The 18,689-nt window shown below is 42.1% G+C and overlaps 2 protein-coding genes across 4 annotated transcripts; one reads left to right on the forward strand and one right to left on the reverse strand.

Annotated features, from left to right (window-relative positions):
* The first annotated feature begins 1,670 nt into the window (after positions 1-1,670).
* Positions 1,671-15,660, forward strand: ogdhl (oxoglutarate dehydrogenase L). Of its 3 annotated transcripts, none has more exons than XM_047602502.1 (23): positions 1,671-1,882; positions 2,444-2,670; positions 2,948-3,118; positions 3,877-3,979; positions 5,409-5,524; positions 5,627-5,781; positions 6,227-6,373; positions 6,477-6,567; positions 6,666-6,845; positions 6,929-7,057; positions 7,503-7,682; positions 7,771-7,923; positions 8,553-8,655; positions 8,737-8,865; positions 9,068-9,218; positions 12,514-12,641; positions 12,724-12,902; positions 13,046-13,117; positions 13,657-13,782; positions 14,627-14,699; positions 14,790-14,953; positions 15,059-15,213; positions 15,296-15,660. In XM_047602502.1, the coding sequence occupies exons 2-23, from the start codon at positions 2,446-2,448 to the stop codon at positions 15,417-15,419; spliced, it is 3,054 nt and encodes a 1,017-aa protein (XP_047458458.1). In that variant the 5' UTR covers positions 1,671-1,882; positions 2,444-2,445; the 3' UTR covers positions 15,420-15,660. The 3 variants fall into 3 exon arrangements, with proteins under 3 accessions (XP_047458458.1, XP_047458457.1, XP_047458460.1); XM_047602501.1 differs by lacking the exon at positions 1,671-1,882 and adding an exon at positions 1,956-2,113; XM_047602504.1 differs by lacking the exon at positions 1,671-1,882 and adding an exon at positions 2,187-2,299.
* Positions 15,661-17,064: 1,404 nt separating this feature from the next.
* c13h10orf53 (chromosome 13 C10orf53 homolog) lies at positions 17,065-17,707 on the reverse strand. The gene is made up of 3 exons (XM_047603719.1): positions 17,533-17,707; positions 17,316-17,435; positions 17,065-17,213 (listed from the first exon to the last, which is right to left on the reverse strand). The coding sequence occupies exons 1-3, from the start codon at positions 17,648-17,650 to the stop codon at positions 17,149-17,151; spliced, it is 303 nt and encodes a 100-aa protein (XP_047459675.1). The 5' UTR covers positions 17,651-17,707; the 3' UTR covers positions 17,065-17,148.
* Between the last annotated feature and the right edge of the window lie 982 nt (positions 17,708-18,689).

Genomic DNA, 18,689 nt, shown 5'->3' on the forward strand with positions numbered 1-18,689 from the left:
TTGTGTTTCTGCGCTCAAGTCTGTGTCGTACAGGATCAGCACAGTGCAAGAGAAGTCATCTGGGGTTGAGATTGCACGGCCTCTGAAGTATTTCAAGCATCACTCTTGCTGTGTAGTTTCTTTGCATCACGGAAATTTAATTATTCATAGATCATCAAAAAATGCTCTTGATTCCATCAGAGAGACCTGATTTCTGTCTAATGTATGTGTTTGTAAAGGCAGCGAATTTGTCACTTAATTTCATGAAATCATACATTATTCAATCATTCCAAATGTGATTGATTTCTGTGATAGCATGTGTACCCAGGGCTTTCTGAAAAATTTAATTCCACCGTCAAACATGCCTTATTAGATGAATTAGGGGTTTCTAAATAACCTCATGACGTGGAGTTCCATAAATGGTGTGTAGGCTTGGGTGAGGGTAACTGGATTACACATTATCTGCTTCTCCCGCTCTTTGTACTGAGCCCTGCATTGGCCAAATGAGCCGTGGGCTCGTGCACAAAGTCAATTTGGTTTGGCAGACCTGACCGTTGGTGTCTGCTGCGAGCCTAAGTTACCTGGACGTGAACCTGGATTTTGGTGACTGGTGCCTAATAGATTGAATCAAAGATTTGTTTTGACACTGAGCATTGACAGAATATCCAGGCAAATCCTACGAATGAATAGTCCACAACACTGATGACGTACTCACAGTTTTTTTTTTTTTTTTTTTCTGGCTTTTTTCATTTCCCAATAGTGAAGAAATAATATACTGTAAAGAAATGTCTAAGATTCTCAGCAGCTGGTCTGGTTTTGTCCCGTGTGGTGATGTAATTATTCCAAACAGGATGTTATTCAGCATCAAGCCTGTAATGTTACGCAGCCGCGCAGGTCTTTTCATCGATGAACATTATTAATAAAATGCCAGAAAGCAACTGGTCTTTACTCCATCATTGTCAGGCGCCAAAGTCGCTACAACAAAATGGCATTTCAGTTCATAATTGCCTGACCCTGCATTCTCCAGGTCAGCTGGAGAGCAGCAGCAAACACCAATGCTGTGCAAATGCAAATAATGAAAAAGGTAAACCTTTTTTTTTTTTTTTTTAACCCAGAGAATGTCAAGCCTTATTGTATTGTAATAGTGTTAATAGAACAATGAATACATCTTTGGACCCTTTCCGTGTAGTGTAAAGGAGACACTGCACTGCATACAGGTTTGATAACCTGATCATAAAAACAAATTGTTGCTATAATTAGCTATGTTCTAATATCTGCACTCTGTTCTTTCTGGTAAATCCTCTTGCTCGCTCCACTCTCCCCCCTTCTTCTGTGGCGTGTTTGTCCTGATTGATAATACTGTTCCTTCCGTGCCAGCAAGTATGACTGATGAACATCTAGATGAGGAGGAGAGAGGGGGGGAGGAAGGAGGGAGGGCCAATTATCTTATTGTTTAACCCACTCAAGGTAGAAGCCCATCAATCTGAAACCACTTGCTCAAATGACTCATGTTCAGCCTTTATAAAAGTTTAATTGCCTTATGTAATTAACAGTGAAGGCAAAGACATATGTGTGATGTATCTTTGAGGGAAAAACGACCCGCCTGGTTGCCAAGTGTTTTCCCTGAACTAAGAGGATTAAAGTAAGTAAACTGATTATAAAAAAACAAATGCTGCAAATAAGTGACATCGGGCATTTGCATCCGCGTTACTTAATAATATTGTTTGTCCCTGGGCAGGTGTGTTACTGGACATTTACCTCGGATGCACCCCTTGGGCGCACCATGCTGCCGACTGTCTCCGCGGAGGAAGACGCCACCTGACGCCACTCCGCTTGGATCTGGGTAACCTTCCTGTCCTACCCGTGTACCTACTCCTTGCGCCAAAGAGCGATGCAGACTAAGGTAAATGTTATTTACAAAAAACAAAGCGCGGGTGACATTTTAAACCACCGCTCTTTTCCCGTGCTACCGCTCTGTCAGGAGATTATGAGGATTTGTGTTGAGGGATTAGAGGTCCAGGGAAACCGGAACGGAGCTAGAATGACACGGGCAGTTTTTTATTATTATTATTTGGCATTGACGTCGGCGCTGTAATTTGAAGAAAGAAGCGGCTGAAGCATCCTTCTGGAAAAGGTGAGGCAGTGTTACCTGCAGCCGCCGCAATGCTGTCGTCACACTTCGGCTGATAACGCGCATCTGCACAATGCTTTGCGCGGTAACGGGCGCCCGGGCCGACGTGTAGCTGTAGGCTGCATGACGTTGCGCGGACTTATCCCATCGAAGATGTACGATTGTCATCAACACTCGGCAGCAATTATGGTATCGTTTCTATGTCAAACCTGCGTGTCAAGCAGCGGAGATCTTATTTGATATCTGACATTAAACCTCTCATGTCGAGGATGGTGCGTGACCTGCATGATTCATGTGTGTCGTCTTCCCTTATCTCCCGCTTTCTCCTTCCAGCCATGAGTCAGTTCCGGGCGTTAGCGGGTGTGCTGAAGGGGGGCCGTGCTGGAGGGAACCAGCTGATCCGAGCGAACGGAGGCGGCCAGGTCCTCAGGCGCTGGGTTGACCCCAGGAGAGGCTGCAGCTCCAAGTCTGAGCCACTTCTCCCAGCGGTGGCCAATAGCTCCAGTTATGTGGAGGAGATGTACTTTGCCTGGCTGGAGGATCACAAAAACGTCCACGAGGTAACAACATGTGGCGTTTCTTACCAGATGAATGAGTAACAACATTTCTGTCCATGTTCAGCTCAGTACCCCTGCTCAAAGGGGACTTAATAAATTACATCGTGCTTATTGCATCCTGATATTAATAGTTTAGTTGCCTGGAGCATATACAAATGCGCTTCAGCTGCAGCCGCATGGGTTCACGTCCTTTCACTATTCTGTTATCCCCTCAGTCTAGTAGGATAGGCGTATGCCTGCATGTTAGTGAGAGCTGGATGTGTGTTTCTCTCTGTTCTAGTCTTGGGATGGGTTCTTCCGTAACATCCAGGCCTCCAGTCCATCTGGCGAGGTGGGCGAGAGACGCCCCTCTGCTCTGCTCCAGGGCCGAGTGCTGTCCCACTCAGCAGACATGGCACAGAAAGTGGTGGAGGACCACCTGGCTGTGCACACTCTCATTAGGGCCTATCAGGTACCCCACTCTCGCCCAGCCCAGCTGTGAGCAGCACACACGTACAGAGATGCTTACATGCATCAGGTTTGGTGCAAATTAGACCGATGCTCTTTGCTAATTCAAAGATTCATAACATATCACATGGTTCATCATTAAAGTGGCGTGTGTGTGTGTGTGCGCGCGTAATTAAGATGTCATCATCTCCGAGCCACAGCTGACTGACTGTTTGTAACTTCTGTGTGTGAAAAATGCATCAAACAAAATCCACTTGGATGAAACAGATGCAACTGGCAGAAAAAGCCGCTTATACCGCGTGTTCTTGCATTAAAAGGAATACACAATTTGTTTGTCACTGCACGAGGTTATGCAAATTGCGAGATTAACTCCAACCTCCTTACCCTGACTGCTTTTTGAAAATCAAAATATCAAAGAGACTACTTAAACAAAACAGGTGGTAGCATTTCTCAAATTAATTTGAGGAACTATCCGAGGGATTTATTAAATTCTATCTTTTGGCAAAAGCGTCACTTTTATTCCCAGCTGGTTGTACTCCTGGTGAAAGTGTGTGTGTAGATAAAAGGGACTCCCATGGGTCTCCTTTCTCACAAAGGCTGACCTATAACTGAGTGTTAGCTTACTCTCCAGCTGTTCCTACTTGGCGTTCTGATGGAAGCTAAATTGGTTCTTAATCTTTCCTGCCTGTCTCTTGTTTTACCCATTTCTCTTTATCTCCTCATTTATCTTCTTACTTCTGCCCCCACACGTATCTGTGTAAGATTCGTGGTCACCACGTTGCCCAGTTAGACCCTCTGGGAATCCTGGAGGCTGACCTGGACTCATTTGTTCCCTCAGACCTCATCACCAGCATTGACAAATTAGGTGAGACTCTTTCCCTCTGTCGTCTGAGTTGCATCATACATCACACACAACTACCAAATATTAAGAACAGTTTTTGTCATGTTGTTGCTGTCTTGACTCCTGTTTAAGAGCAGCGGTGTTATAAAAATATCAAAGGAAAGGCTCAGACTTCACGCAGAAGTTATATTATTATTTTACAGTATTATGAAAATCCAACTAATTGGATATGGAGGTAACCCACGGGCAGTGTATTCTGTATATCTTGAGGATTATTCTCTCACCGGCAGGTTTACATGAAAGGCTTTATTTCACTTTTAATTTAGTAAAGGTTTAGCATACCTTTGAGGGGTTTTGCAGCAGATATGTGTGCACCAGTTGTACACACATCTCCGATCCAGTGTTGCGTAACTCATCAGACCCCAGAGCTGAAGTGGCGTTTGAGTATAGAGGGCCCCATCACGTTCTACGCCTCATACGGGTTAGTCAGCCTAATGCTGTCATTAATCTCAGGCCTAGCTCTTGTCATTCTCCATTTCACGTAGCGGACTGAGGGTTGGAGGATGCGGGATGGCCGCAGAAAGCGATCGAAGTCTACAGTAATAGCTAGTAAAGAGGATAGAGAGTCATAGAGAGAGAGAGACATTGTTTCTGTTGGCTTCTGTTATCAGTGATCAATGTGTGTCAGGACATTGCATCGCATTATGTATTGTCACCGGGGCTATAGCTCCCTAATGAAAGCTAATGATAGCCTGCGTAGCCCCTTATTTGGTCAGCTGATAGTGCACGAGTCTATTCTCGGCCCCCTTTGTCTTTGCCGTGTTCCTAATATGATTTGCACCTGTCTCCTCTTATGTTGCCTGCGATCTTGAGCTTAGCCAGCTCTCCTCAGGTGGGCTTTACTGGCACAGAAACCTACCTGTGTCCAGTATGTCTGCAAATATACAGTGGATTATTATTTTAACTTTTGAATTGTATAAATTAATTCATTTTCAGCCCTTGCTCCGAGTTTGAAGATAGTGGTCACATTTAGAACATTGAATCATTACTTCTTTTTTTTTTATCAGTTAATTTTTTTTTTTACTATATTATGATAGGTCAGTTAATCATTTAATCTAGAATATGTTGAAAATGTCCATCACTCCAAATCCAAAATATACCTGAATAATGACATAAAGCAGATCAAATAAATAAAACCCGTAAAGAGCAAATTTTTTGTTAGTGAGGGTCTTTGGGTAAAACTCATTTGGGGTGGATGATTAAAAAGTTAATTGTAGACAAATGACCTGAAAATTCTTCTACATTCAGGTCCATTTTCAGGTCCATTTATAAACTGGGGTGAAGACAGATGTCCCTTCAAAAATGTGCATATAAATAAATGACTTTAGTAGGTTTTGTGGGGTCTTTCTCGACACTCTTGATCAAACCAATGTTTCACATGATGTTCTCGTAGGTTTGTATGGTCTTGATGAGTCCGACTTGGACAGAAGCTTCCAGCTGCCCATCACCACCTTCATAGGTGGACAAGAGACGACTCTGGCACTTAGAGAAATTATACGCAGGCTTGAGGTATGTTGTTTCTGTGTTTTTGTCCATACGTGTATCTAATTATGGGGGAAAGAGGCCTCTCTTTACCATGCTGTTTACATTTTTCCCCCTGTCTTCTCTCAGATGTCCTACTGCAGTCACATAGGGATTGAATTCATGTTCATTAACAATGTGGACCAGTGCCAGTGGATTCGTCAGAAGTTTGAGACTCCAGGAATCATGCAGTTCACCAACGCTGAGAAGAGAACTCTGCTCGCTCGCCTCATCAGATCCACACGGTCAGCGCTGAATTAACATCTACTAACTTGCACTTTGCCGACAGCACGATACCTCACTTTTAGTTATAGCTTGTCTCAGGGACCCACACAACGTTAACAAAACCCCTGTACGCGTATATATTTGGAAAGGTACACGCACTATTCTTCATGTGAGCTCATTTTCAGCCGTGATAAATGATCTCAGATGTCACTGGAGGTTCCTGCAGATGATCCATTGTTAGTGAGTCTCACTTGTTCTGTGCTCATTCATTAACACTACACACAATCGAAATTGTACACTATTGTACTTAAATTAATTTGAAAAATGTATAACAGCATAGTATTGTTGTAAAAATAAATCTCTTCTCACCATTATAAGACAGTAAAAGTGTATTCTACATCATCAGCCCCTTGCTAATGATATAAAAATCCTCAAATTCTGTATGTGAACCGTTGTAATGTGTAGGTTTGAGGACTTCCTGGCCAGAAAGTGGTCATCAGAGAAACGTTTCGGTCTGGAAGGCTGTGAAGTTCTCATCCCCGCACTTAAAACCATCATTGACAAGTCGAGCGCTGCAGGTATCGACAGTGTGATCATGGGGATGCCTCATCGGTAAACCGCTTTACACTTTTCTCACCTCTTAGTTCAGTCTGCTCACACGGCCGCGTGCTCTCATTCCTTATTTGATATCGGCTCTTTTAAACTCAATTCCCAGGGGTCGGCTGAATGTCTTGGCTAACGTGATCCGTAAGGAGCTGGATCAGATCTTCTGTCAGTTTGACCCCAAATTAGAGGCTACGGATGAGGCGAGTAAACTGTGTGTCACCACGTGGAAAGTTATCTGCGAAAAGCATTCTGTCGATGTAGCTGATACTTTGTTTAATCTGCATGTATACACATGTAGGGTTCAGGTGATGTCAAATACCACCTCGGGATGTTCCACGAGAGGATTAACCGTGAAACGGACAAGAACATCACGCTGTCCCTCATGGCAAACCCCTCCCACCTGGAAGCGGTGGATCCGGTGGTGCAGGGGAAGGCCAAAGCTGAGCAATTCTACAGAGGAGACACTCAAGGAAAGAAGGTAACTCTTATTATACCTCATACACATTTGAAAGCATGTTGGCAAAGGTTTGTTCCTATTAAGGCTGTAACATTTTTCTTAAGGTGATGTCCATCTTGATGCATGGTGACGCTGCTTTTGCTGGACAAGGAGTTGTGTACGAGACCTTCCACCTGAGCGAACTTCCCTCCTACACCACACATGGGACGATCCATGTTGTGGTCAACAACCAGGTACTATAACTAGAAGGCTACACGATAATCTGTACTATGGTTTGTCGGTCAAATTGTATCAAGATACACAGATCAACCACAGCATTAAAACCCATAGGACCCAATGACCCCCACTAACAACATCCTGTTTCCAGACACCACAGGACACCCTCATGTCCATTCTCTGATAAGTCACAATTGTTTTGGAGGCACAAGAGAAACCTACACAACATTAGGAAGGTGGTCCTAATGTTTTGCCTCAACAGTATATGATCATACAATGTTAGTCTTGGTGTTAAAATTCCTGATTTTGAAAAAACTATGGCACTTCATTCATTCATTGTAAAGTTTTTCTCTGTTGGTAGCATATTTTGTACTAAACGTCACTCCAACCATTTTTTTTTTTTAAAGCTTTTAAAGTTTTAAAGCTCTAAGCGATTTCAGTTTTGCCGTGTGCGCCCCTCAGATCGGCTTCACCACAGATCCTCGGGTGGCCCGCTCCTCTCCTTACCCCACCGACGTGGCTAGGGTCGTCAATGCACCCATCTTCCATGTGAACGCTGACGACCCGGAGGCTGTCATCTATGTGTGCCGGGTGGCTGCAGAGTGGAGGGCCACCTTCAACAAGGATGTCGTCATTGACCTGGTCGGTCACAGCACCGTCTCACTGGTTAAAAAAAAAAAAAAACTCCATACTTAGCGTTTTCTGTTTACACGGTTTTGCCTTCTAACAGGTTTGTTACAGGCGGTTTGGCCATAATGAAATGGATGAGCCCATGTTCACCCAGCCGCTGATGTACAAACAGATCCGTCGGCAGGAGCACGTTCTAAAAAAGTACTCCGACAAGCTCATCGCTGAGGGAGCGGTGACACTGCAGGAATTTGAGGTTTGTGATCTAATACTGTTTTCTCTTCTTAAATATACTGTGTACTACTCTTTGCTACTGTACGCTGTTTTATTTGGTGTATCCCCATCTGCTGGGCTATGTGCATTAAATCACGCTTAGATATTACTCTAGCCTTCAAGTAAATGTGTTGTGCCAGCACTGCTGTATTTGAGTTCCAATTTACTGCCTCGCTTCAATCACCGGGCCTCACAATCCCTCACGTAGAGTATATATTGCTCAATGAAGTTGAAGTATACCTCAGATTCTAGCGCCATTCAATGGAATTGCTGAAGTTCCTCATCTAAAACGGGAATGTGGACTATAATATCTATTCTGAACATTTTTTTTATATCCCACATGGCAGAGAAATACTGCTGCGTTTCACTTGTGTTCTAGCTTTTGATGGACACCGTTTTCAGTTGCTATATGGATGCTTGCTAAAACAAAAAAAAAAAAAAAAGAAGCTCCATTTGTAAAAGCAAAGGCAGAGCTATTAGTGCTAGTGGAGGTTTTTCTCCTCAGATATTTCTCTATTATATGGTCTCTCTGTCTCAGCTACCTGCAGTCTTCAAAATAAAGTAAACCATTTGTGTATTAGTTAAATCAGGCCGTTTTTCTTCCGGTTTCAGGAAGAAGTAGCCAAATATGACAAGATATGCGAGGAGGCATACACCAGCTCCAAGGATGAAAAGATCTTACAAATTCGACACTGGCTTGACTCCCCCTGGCCAGGTAGACTGTACTTTAGAAAAATACCTTCTTTTACAGTGCTAATAATGCTAAATCAGTTTCTAATTATGTCTCTTTTTGTAGATTTCTTCACAGCGCAGGGAGAGCCCAAGAGCATGAGCTGCCTCCCTACAGGTCTGGACGAGGAGGTTTTGCAGCACATTGGCCAGACGGCCAGCTCAGTGCCTATGGAAGACTTTAAAATCCACCCGGGTAAGTCTAGTTGCTTTGGGTTGTGAGACTCATTAGCGGTCGTGGTGAAAATGATAATAGCACTAATAATTGATTTATTGTGCTGGAAATCTATACTCAGACACATAACTGAAGTTATAGTAAAGATCTGTAAAGTAAGACGCATTAAGACGGCCCTGTCTCTGCTGTGTGTGTGTGTGTGTTTTTTTTGTATGTTCTCTAGGTGTGTCGCGTATCCTGCGTGGCCGAGCTGACCTGGTGAAGAATCGTCAGATGGACTGGGCTCTAGGAGAGTACATGGCCTTCGGCTCTCTTCTCAAAGATGGCATACACGTACGACTCAGCGGGCAAGATGTGGAGCGGGGAACCTTTAGGTGAGTCTGTGATAGTCGGTGTCGCCAGTCAGTCTTTTTTTTACAACGTCTGCTTTTGTATTTTTATGGCTCTCCTCTTACTTTATGAATTTCTCAAATCGGGTTTATTTTTCTTTACAATTCAAAACATAAGACAACGTTTATTAATCCCACCTATGAGAAATGAACTTGTCACAGTTGCACAGAATAAGGTACAAAAATATATACAAGAAGCAATAAAAGACAGTATCGTATTTAAAAGAACGTACAAAATATACAATAATATACGGTACTCTGACAGTCAGTATATACAGTGTGGGCAGGGAATTAAAAAATGCTAAAACATTTAGTAGGACTTAACAACATTTCAGTTTCATTATCAACTTTCAGCTAAATAATGGTGTGATGAAATGGCATATATATATATATATATCAAAATTAACAGGGTTGCTGTGGATTAATTTCAATTAATTGTGATTAAATATCATTCATTTCTAGTCAATATTAATCGCATTGCATTTTGCATGAGCAAACAGATTGAAGATAGAAGGGAATATACAGTATATGAACTTCACATGTTTATAAAACAACTTCAGCAGTTTCAGCAAAACAACTTGAAACAACTTAACATCTTTTGTCTCTTTTTTTTTTAAACATTTATTCACATTGATGCGATCTTGTTTCTCTTTCAGCAGCTACTAAGACAACAAACTTATTGACATTATTGAGAGGACAGTTTCTCACGTGGAACAGTGGTTGCAGGAATGGACAAATATTTGCCAGCCAGTATTGCCAGCTTATCTTTGTCTTGGTTTGTCTCAAGCTGAGTTGACGCGTTAGCCAAAATGCAAGCAGAATCCCTGACTAACTTATGGTTTGTTTTAATGTGATATTTTGAGCTGGAAGTGCTTTGGTGAAAAGAAAACTCCTTCTACTCGAATTTACCACTTGGAGGTGCACCGTGCTCTTTGGCGTCTTCTGTCTTCATCCGTTGGTTCTGCAGCCTTTTTTGGCAAGTTATAAAACTTATAATATTAAATTGTTAAAGCACCATTTGTTTTGTTTATGTGATTTATATCTTATTTGCTATTTTTTAATATACTGTTCATCTATAATGATATCCTTACTACTACCAAAATATGTCACTTATGAGCCAATTATGAGCCTTTATATTTCCCAAAAGGTGTGACTTTAAGAAGTTGTTCAGTTTTTCAGTGTCAACAAATATGAGTTAAAGGGCTCTCTCTTAAAGATAAATAATGTAATATAATATATATAATATAAAATAAATGACTTGGGGTGTGGGGAGAGTAACATAGAGAGTTTGACAGACAGACAGCGTCAGCGCGGTCTCATGGGAACAGTGGAGCCCACATGGTGTTGTCATGGTATGGAGGGAACGAGTGACACATGAACAAAACCAGCCCTCCTTCTACTGTGGCTGTCTCATCTGTCCCCTATCATTTCTCCACCAGCCCATCCTCACTGACAACAGACTCCTTCCTCCTACTCCTCCACCTCCTCCTTAGCGTACAGCGACATACATCACACTAACTAACCAGAGGCTACGGGGCACTTTCTTGTGCTTCCCATTTACCAGTGACATCTACCTCTCCCCTTTCCGCTCTCCTCTTCCACAGGATAATTTTCCTGAACTGAAAAATTACAGCAGTCAAATATCAACAGCTGCTCCTCATTTCTATATCACCTTTTCTTTTTTTTATTATTTAAATCCTCCGTGGTGTCAGTCGCTTTCTTTGCATTTACTTTTTTCTTTTTATAATTTAGTTATACTTTACCCTCCGTTACCTCCCCTTGCTGCTTTCCTCTTCCTCCCCACCTACACTCCTTTCATCCCCCACTACTCTGGTTCCCGTCATAGTTCTTAGGAGCTGAGCATATTGGCATGTTACAGCTGAGTGGGCCTGCTTGCGTTTCTGTGATGTACGTAACGCCGTGGACTAATGGATTCAGTCGTCGTGTTTGGGTGGGTTGCACGTGCTGCGCCGTGCACCCCTTTTCCTGACTAATGGGGCCCCCAGGCAGGGGACGTGTGTGTTGTTTTTGTGTGTGCATGTGACAAAACAAAGGACGGAGAGGCGGGCTTGCAGTTTATGAGGCAATCCGGGAGAAAGACCTCGTTCTCATTCTGATCCTCTTTGTATTGTGTGCAAGAGAGTTGTGAAAATGAAACGTGAAAATATATGTGCGTGTTGCCTCAATTTATGCGGAATGCCCTCGATTTCTCCCTCTCATTAAAGGATTTCTTGAGGAAGAAGTGTGTAACCTGCAAAAGTAGATTGAAGATCAAACAAAAAAAAATTATACACTGAATCATTTGCCCTCATTAACCATAATTATGGATAATAGTATTCAAAAGACTGATATCACAATAATCTAGTCTTCTTGTCATCAGTCTTCGCAGTCAAGATGATAATTTTGGTTATTTCCTGCAGTTCCTGTGCCTCACCGTTGCATAACCTCCATCCAGCATTGTGTGTTTGAGGATGTGCATGCACGTAGATGTCATTGAAGTGATGCTAAAGGGGTTTAAGTGATTGTCTGATCGTGCTGGTTTAGAGGACTGATTCCTTCCCTGGGAGCGAGCGGACTGGCAGAGCTTGTTAACACTTGGTTCTTTGCTCCCATCAACTCTAGTTGAGTCTCACGCTGACTGAAGGTCACAGGAGAGGAGAGGAGTCTTCACGGAGCGTCTTTCTGGGCCGAGAACAGCGGCTACGGTGGTTGTGTGTTTAACTCTCATGCAGCCATCAAAAGCAAAAAAATGCCTCAGAAACTGCCAAGTGTCCAAAGACTAGTAGTGAAATGATAAACCAAATTAAAAGATATCAATGATCAGTAAGGACTTTTTATATGCTTACATATTATTGATTTTGCTGATGGATTGATCAACATTAATAATCAGTGTCTGTGTTCGTATCCCATTTCATTCATTCTTTTCTTTTTAAATGTAATTTGAATTATCACTTACTGATGTCAACACAGTCATTTATTTTAAATCTTCATAAGGTACCACACACAAGTACATGTACAACACAATACTAATATTTTTAGCCATGCCAACAGAATGGCTCTAGTAATGTTTTAGTGTCTTGGTCTTGGGTGACTATGAAATTTCCAGTATCCTAACATGCTAAATTAATGTGGTAAAAACTAGCATTTTTTCTCATTTTAATTTTCACTGAGCACACTTAAAATAAAGCCTTGCAGAGCTGCTAGAATGGCCATCGTTGTGTTTTTGTATACAGAATGTGTTTCAGTTCTTACTGTCTCTGTCTTTATTTATGTTTTGCAGTCACCGTCATCACATTCTGCACGACCAAGAGGTGGACAGACGGATCTGTGTTCCCATGAACCACCTGTGGGAGAACCAGGCTCCTTACACCGTCTGCAACAGCTCCCTATCAGAGTATGGCGTTCTAGGTAAAACTGAAGCTGCCATGTCTGCACAGTCTCCTGTAGTTAATTGTTGTGCGGCTCAGTGTAATTATGAATGTCACTTCAGGTTTCGAGCTCGGCTTCGCCATGGCCAGTCCAAATGCTCTGATCCTTTGGGAGGCCCAGTTTGGAGACTTTCACAATACAGCGCAGTGTATCATTGACCAGTTCATCAGCTCAGGCCAAGCCAAATGGGTCCGCAACAATGGCATTGTTCTGCTGCTGCCACACGGGATGGAGGGAATGGTGAGAAGTGAAAATCAACCAATCAGTTCTTTAGAAATTGAAAGGTTTTCCTGTATTTACTTGTAAATTTCAGCATTTTTGGATTGTAATATTGGGATTAGTTTTTTTTTCATTTTGTCATTATCTGTCTTTTTTTCCCTCAGGGTCCAGAACATTCATCGGCTCGACCTGAGCGCTTCCTGCAAATGAGCAAAGACGATCCAGATCACATCCCCGTACGTTCATGTCAGAATTTACATTATAGCTCAAATGGCTACCAGTCACTTAATGCAGTGATTTATGTCAAACACGTTCTCAGCTGTCTCTGATTGCTCTCCACACTGGGCTCCAGTTAACACCCAGTAGCTTCCTGTTTTATTGGCCGCGCTGATGACATGAGCACTTAAGTGATGATTGCCTATTTCCCTAAAGCTGGGAAGTCTCTTCATTATGGTCCCAAAGTGTTGGTATTCAGCAGTAATTCATGGCCCCGAGGGTCAGCTGGTATGAGGGAACATTCAAGGAGGGGACCACAGTGGGCTGCATCAGCAGAAGCTTACTAGATTCATCTTTAAATGGGGTATTGATCAAACTATTAGCAGGAGCATAATAAGGGATTAACATTCTCTGTCCTTTGTGTGTGTGTGTGTGTGAGAGAGAGAGACAAAGCCAGAGATACAGTTCACTGATGTGATCTTTTTCACAACCAACAAAAAAAAAACAAATCATTAATATTTCTAAATGACATTGTTTGTGATTGTGTTATTCTACAAAGGAGTTCAGTGGAGACTTTGAAGTCCAGCAGCTGTACGACTGTAACTGGATCGTGGTTAACTGCTCTACGCCTGCTAACTACTGTCACGTGCTCAGACGACAGATTCTGCTGCCATTCAGAAAACCGGTAAAGTGTAACTGCGTTGCTATAACCAGTTTTATCTGCATCTTCTTTAGCTTGAGTTTGGTCTTGTCAGGCAATAGTTGTACATTTGAAATTTTTTTCCACAGATGCCCATCAAATCACTCATAAAAGCCGCTCCATTCCTCAAAAATAGGTCTGGGGTATTCTAACTTGTTTTGGAAAACATTTACATCGGATCATTTCTGGTAAACTTGCTCATAGAATATGTCCATGATTTCATTAGTCCTGATACAGTATTAGAATTACGATGTTATTGTAACCATGAGTCTAAAAGAATCTGAGCCTGCAGACACCTTTTACTTTACTCAGTCAAGGTGAAAATGTGGTCTGTGTGGTCTTAATTAGCACACTGAACTCCCAAAGCACAGCTAGTATAAAGTTTTTTGGGCGTAAAGCATTTTCCTTTTTTCTATATGCTCCTTTTTTTCCGTCTCTCACAGTTTTCAGCCACAGTGAATGTCTTAACTGATCCCCTGTCGCACGTAAATGCAATGCTTTGCGAAGCATGAGAAAATGACTTCCTGAGCAAATTAGTGAGGAGGCCAACTGGGGATAATATTGTTGTTTTTTTTTATGAAAAACTCTGAAATTCTGGTCTCGGTCCACTGGGCACAAAGGGCTTTATTTGTTTGACTGTTAAAGAAATGTTTTGTTTTCCCAATGCTGATGTTGCGTGCTATATGTTGGCAACAAATTAGCGTGAAAAGAGATAAAAACTTTTATCTCTGGAGTTTTTTCCGCGAGCACCGTGAAGGTACGGATGACAGGATCAATCTGTTGTTTGTCACCGGCAGAAACTTTTTTTTTCTTTTTTGTTTGGAAACAGTTGATCGTTTTTACTCCAAAGTCTCTGCTGAGGCACCCGGATGCAAGGTCGAGATTTGACGACCTCGCCAAAGGTGGAGTGTTATTTTATTTCTCTGTAATGTGACATAATAATGACACGAGTATTGGTGCCTACCTGTTGCAAACATATTTAATCTTTGTAGGCACTGCATTCAAGAGACTGATTCCTGATGAAAGCCCTGCAAGTCAATGCCCTGACCAAGTTAAGAGGGTCATCTTCTGCACTGGCAAAGTCTACTATGAACTGGCTAAAGAGAGGAAACAGAAGAACATGGAGAGAGATGTTGCCATCATCAGACTTGAACAGGTGTTGAATCCCTTTCCCATATTTCTGGTCATACCATGCACTGTGGATTTTGAAACGGGAGCGTTGCACTTTTAGAATTTATTAATTTTGTGCCTTCCCCCACAGATCTCTCCTTTCCCGTTTGACCTGGTCGGAGAACAGGTTGAGAAATACGCCAGTGCTGAGTTGGTCTGGTGTCAGGAGGAGCACAAGAACATGGGTTACTACGACTATGTGCGGCCGCGTTTCCTCACAGTAGTTGCCAACAAGAAGCACATATGGTAAGGAGTTGTCCACTTCGAGGAGCAGGTGAAGGATTTGAACTCCCGTAAGAGGTGGCTCACGTTCAGTGTTTGTTTTCAGGTACGTGGGACGGGACCCCGCGGCCGCTCCCGCAACGGGGAACAAGTCCACCCACCTGAATGAGCTGAAGAGGTTCATGGACACTGCTTTCAACTTGAGCTTCTTCCAGGACAAGGACTTATAATGAAGAGTAGGAACAGGAACCAGCTCATAGGTGCAGTTTCATCTCTACGATCGTTACTCTCTCTTAGATTCATGACAATCTGGTGCTTAGCCTAGTGGTTTAGTGAACATCATTTTAAGACCTCATATTAGTAAGTAAAAGACTACAAGACAGATTATAAGGCTCTAAAGGGTGGTAAACCTCAGCCACCGTCTTCAGAAGTTGCAAAAAAAAATATGCAAAAAAAAAAAAAAAATGAGCCACAGAGTAACTTGAGCACTTTCTGACATGTGGTGTCTAGCATTCGCACACCAACATTTAGATACTACTTGCCGATCACTGTTAGAAGAGTAGTGTTAACACAGTAGATACCTCCATTGCTGTCACAATTTTGTAGATGAATAGCAGAAGCTACAAGACGCACAATGAATGCTTTATTAACAGGTGTGAAAACTGTAGAAATGTAAAACATCAGTAGGTTTAGTGCCAGTCTTTGGTTTGGCTACCTTAGCTGTTAGTGAAGGAGTTTATATTTATTGTCACACCTCACTTCACCAGGAGACATGAGCCAGCTGGCACAGAGACTTGCAGCCATGTTTTTTACTTTGGACATACGGCTTGCCTTCCTCTTTGGAAACTGAGGGACACACAGAGACAAACACGCACATAAACACTGCGCAGCCTAGAGAGCAATACTGATGCTTGCTTGACACATTTAAATTCTCCAGGTATTTAAGGGAACTGATATTAGTTATCGCTGTGTTTAGAAACAAGCCATGAAACTGAGTGTATTTTTTCAGCCATGATGTAGCTTATCTTTTCCACTCACAGCTGGGAGACTTAACCATAAGTGCACAAGCATATTTTTACATAATTCGTGACTTAGAAAGGTTTGTGTATGTACAGTAGTTTAGTAATGGAAGAAATATAGCTACATATCCATATGGGTGCTGAAACCTATGCACAATTCAATAGATTTGCACATGAGTTAATAAAAATATAAATAAAATATGTTGAAGTTCATTAATGCGAGTTGCTTATTATGTTTAGCTGCAGCTGATGCTTCACATTGTATTCATGAACAAAAAGTCAAATACACATTTAGGAACAACTCAAAAGACATGAAACCTGAGACAAACATGAGACCTTCCACCTGAATGAATTCCCCTCCTACACCACACATGGTACGATCCATGGCTAGAAGACCAGACATCTGTATAATGATGCTAAACCAATCAGCACCGATCAAAATAAATAACATTGACCATCTTGTGACAATTCAGTGCTGTGCTGGGAAACGTTTCAACCTATATATGTTTCTTAGACATGTACCACCCACTGAGACCAGACCAGACACTCCCAGCCTATAGCAATGACACTTCTTGATAGCAACAGCCATCCCCAGCAGAATGCAGCGTGACACAGACACACATGCAAAAATGGTTTTGGAACAACTAAAAAACAAACAAACAAACAAACGTGACCTGGTTTCCAATTTACTAGATCCCAAACTGATCAAGTATCTGTGCTCGATAGACACCGGACACCCTCAGAAGGCCCATGTTCATTCTTTGATGAGTCACAACACAGGGGAGACCTACACAATATTGGGAAGGTGGTCATATTGTTATTCCGGATCGGTGTATATGCACAATACCATTGTACAAAAAAAAAAAAAAAAAGACTTTTTTTTATATGCTTTATAGTTGGGTTGAATTGGGTGTGAAGATCTCAGAGTAGACGGCCTTCTTCAGTAAGCCTTCTCCACAGCAGAAACAGCCTCTATGCAAACAGGATCCAGTTTTCCATCTCCACCTTTGTCAGAAAAAAATTAAAATTAAATACATAAATAAAACAGTAGCCGTGAGACTGACTGGCATCCCCGTGGCGCTTCCTATCAAAGTTAACCAAACTCACCAAACTCCAGCTGCTTAATGTCACAGCTGAACACGGTCTCTCCACTCACTATGACCTCCACCGTGTTCCACTCGGGCGTTTCTTCCAGGACGCACCGGTGCCCTCGCGCTCTCAGAGCGGCTGCGGACGTAATGAACAAATGTGTTTGTCTTCACCGGTAACGGTAAAGGAGGCAGGCGGCCTGAACGTAGCCACTCGGCTGGTGGAGGAAACATACCTTGGAGACCCTGCAGGCGGGAGGTTCTGTGTTTTACGACTCCGCTGGATTCATAAGGTCCGTAGCAAAGTGTCACGCGCGCATTTGCCGGCATGTTTGTTGTGTTGCTGGTCACCATGGGCAACCGTAGCTCAAGCCACTGCAGCCATTATGGCTATCAGACACAACAGCATCATTTATTCGCATATATCAAGCAATACATTGTGGAAATAGTAAGTCTAAAAATAAACCCCACGACAATTAGTGTCTTAAACGCGTGCACTACATTATTGAGACAAAGCACTAACGGGCTAAATGTAGCCTCTCCAGGAAACACTGGAAATCATTGATCATTGTTAGGAGAAGCTATTTCCTTTAGCAAAGAACATTTGCAGAATTAGAAATACAGTCCACCAATACAACAGCAATAACTGTGTAAAATAAGTGGAAACTCAGCTTACATAACTAGTAATGATCACTGATATTTGACCCTGTCCTACCTATGTGTCTTCATGCCCAGAGATTCTGCAACTCAACTGTTGCCAGAGCAACCAGTACGCACACAGAAAACCTGATGTCATAGTAGATTTAAAACATCCTAAACCTACACACTGCAAGTTTGTCTAGAAAAGAAAACATCTCAGTGAGTTTTTTTGCTTGTTTGCATTAAAACAAAACGTTATCATAGCTGCAAAGGAAGAAGGACTTCTTTCTCAGTCAAATCAGCCAAGTCAACACCTTCACTGTACCTTAACTCTGCGTAAATAAATATATATAAATAGGCACTCATCAGGTCAGCTAGCCAATGGTGAACCTCCTTAGGTTACAGGTCACCATTCACATGTAATACTATAATACCAGATTTGATGTTTAAATTCTAGTTCCACTTTACAAAGTAGTTCAGGATGACATATGTCTGAACAATAAATACTTTGTTTAAAACACAAAAGGTGGTAATTTTTTGGCTAACACAGGCACATCTTTTATTTTTCTGATAAAAGTGCTTGAATAAATGAATATTTTTCACATTTTGTAAGACTGTAATTGTAAACAAGTTACTGTTGTGCTCAGTGGCTTCAGGGTCTGAAATGTTCACTAAGCGTGTGTGTAAAGTCACATTTTAATACATTTTTGTAAAATTAGCCCAGGCGAGCATTACATATCTGCTGACAACAAAA

This window comes from Mugil cephalus, chromosome 13 (assembly GCF_022458985.1).
Source record: "Mugil cephalus isolate CIBA_MC_2020 chromosome 13, CIBA_Mcephalus_1.1, whole genome shotgun sequence".
In the NCBI taxonomy this organism is placed as follows: Eukaryota; Metazoa; Chordata; class Actinopteri; order Mugiliformes; family Mugilidae; genus Mugil; species Mugil cephalus.

What these genes read in the sequence shown, in the direction of transcription:
- ogdhl (XM_047602502.1), top strand. Translation starts at nt 2,446, where the DNA reads ATGAGTCAGTTCCGGGCGTTAGCGGGTGTGCTGAAGGGGGGCCGTGCT. An exon ending in ATTTGACGACCTCGCCAAAG is followed by an intron (nt 14,700 to 14,789) that starts GTGGAGTGTTAT and finishes TAATCTTTGTAG; the next exon opens with GCACTGCATTCAAGAGACTG. An exon ending in GCCAACAAGAAGCACATATG is followed by an intron (nt 15,214 to 15,295) that starts GTAAGGAGTTGT and finishes GTTTGTTTTCAG; the next exon opens with GTACGTGGGACGGGACCCCG.
- c13h10orf53 (XM_047603719.1), bottom strand. Translation starts at nt 17,650, where the DNA reads ATGGTGACCAGCAACACAACAAACATGCCGGCAAATGCGCGCGTGACA. An exon ending in CCGCCTGCAGGGTCTCCAAG is followed by an intron (nt 17,436 to 17,532) that starts GTATGTTTCCTC and finishes TTACGTCCGCAG; the next exon opens with CCGCTCTGAGAGCGCGAGGG. An exon ending in CATTAAGCAGCTGGAGTTTG is followed by an intron (nt 17,214 to 17,315) that starts GTGAGTTTGGTT and finishes TTTCTGACAAAG; the next exon opens with GTGGAGATGGAAAACTGGAT.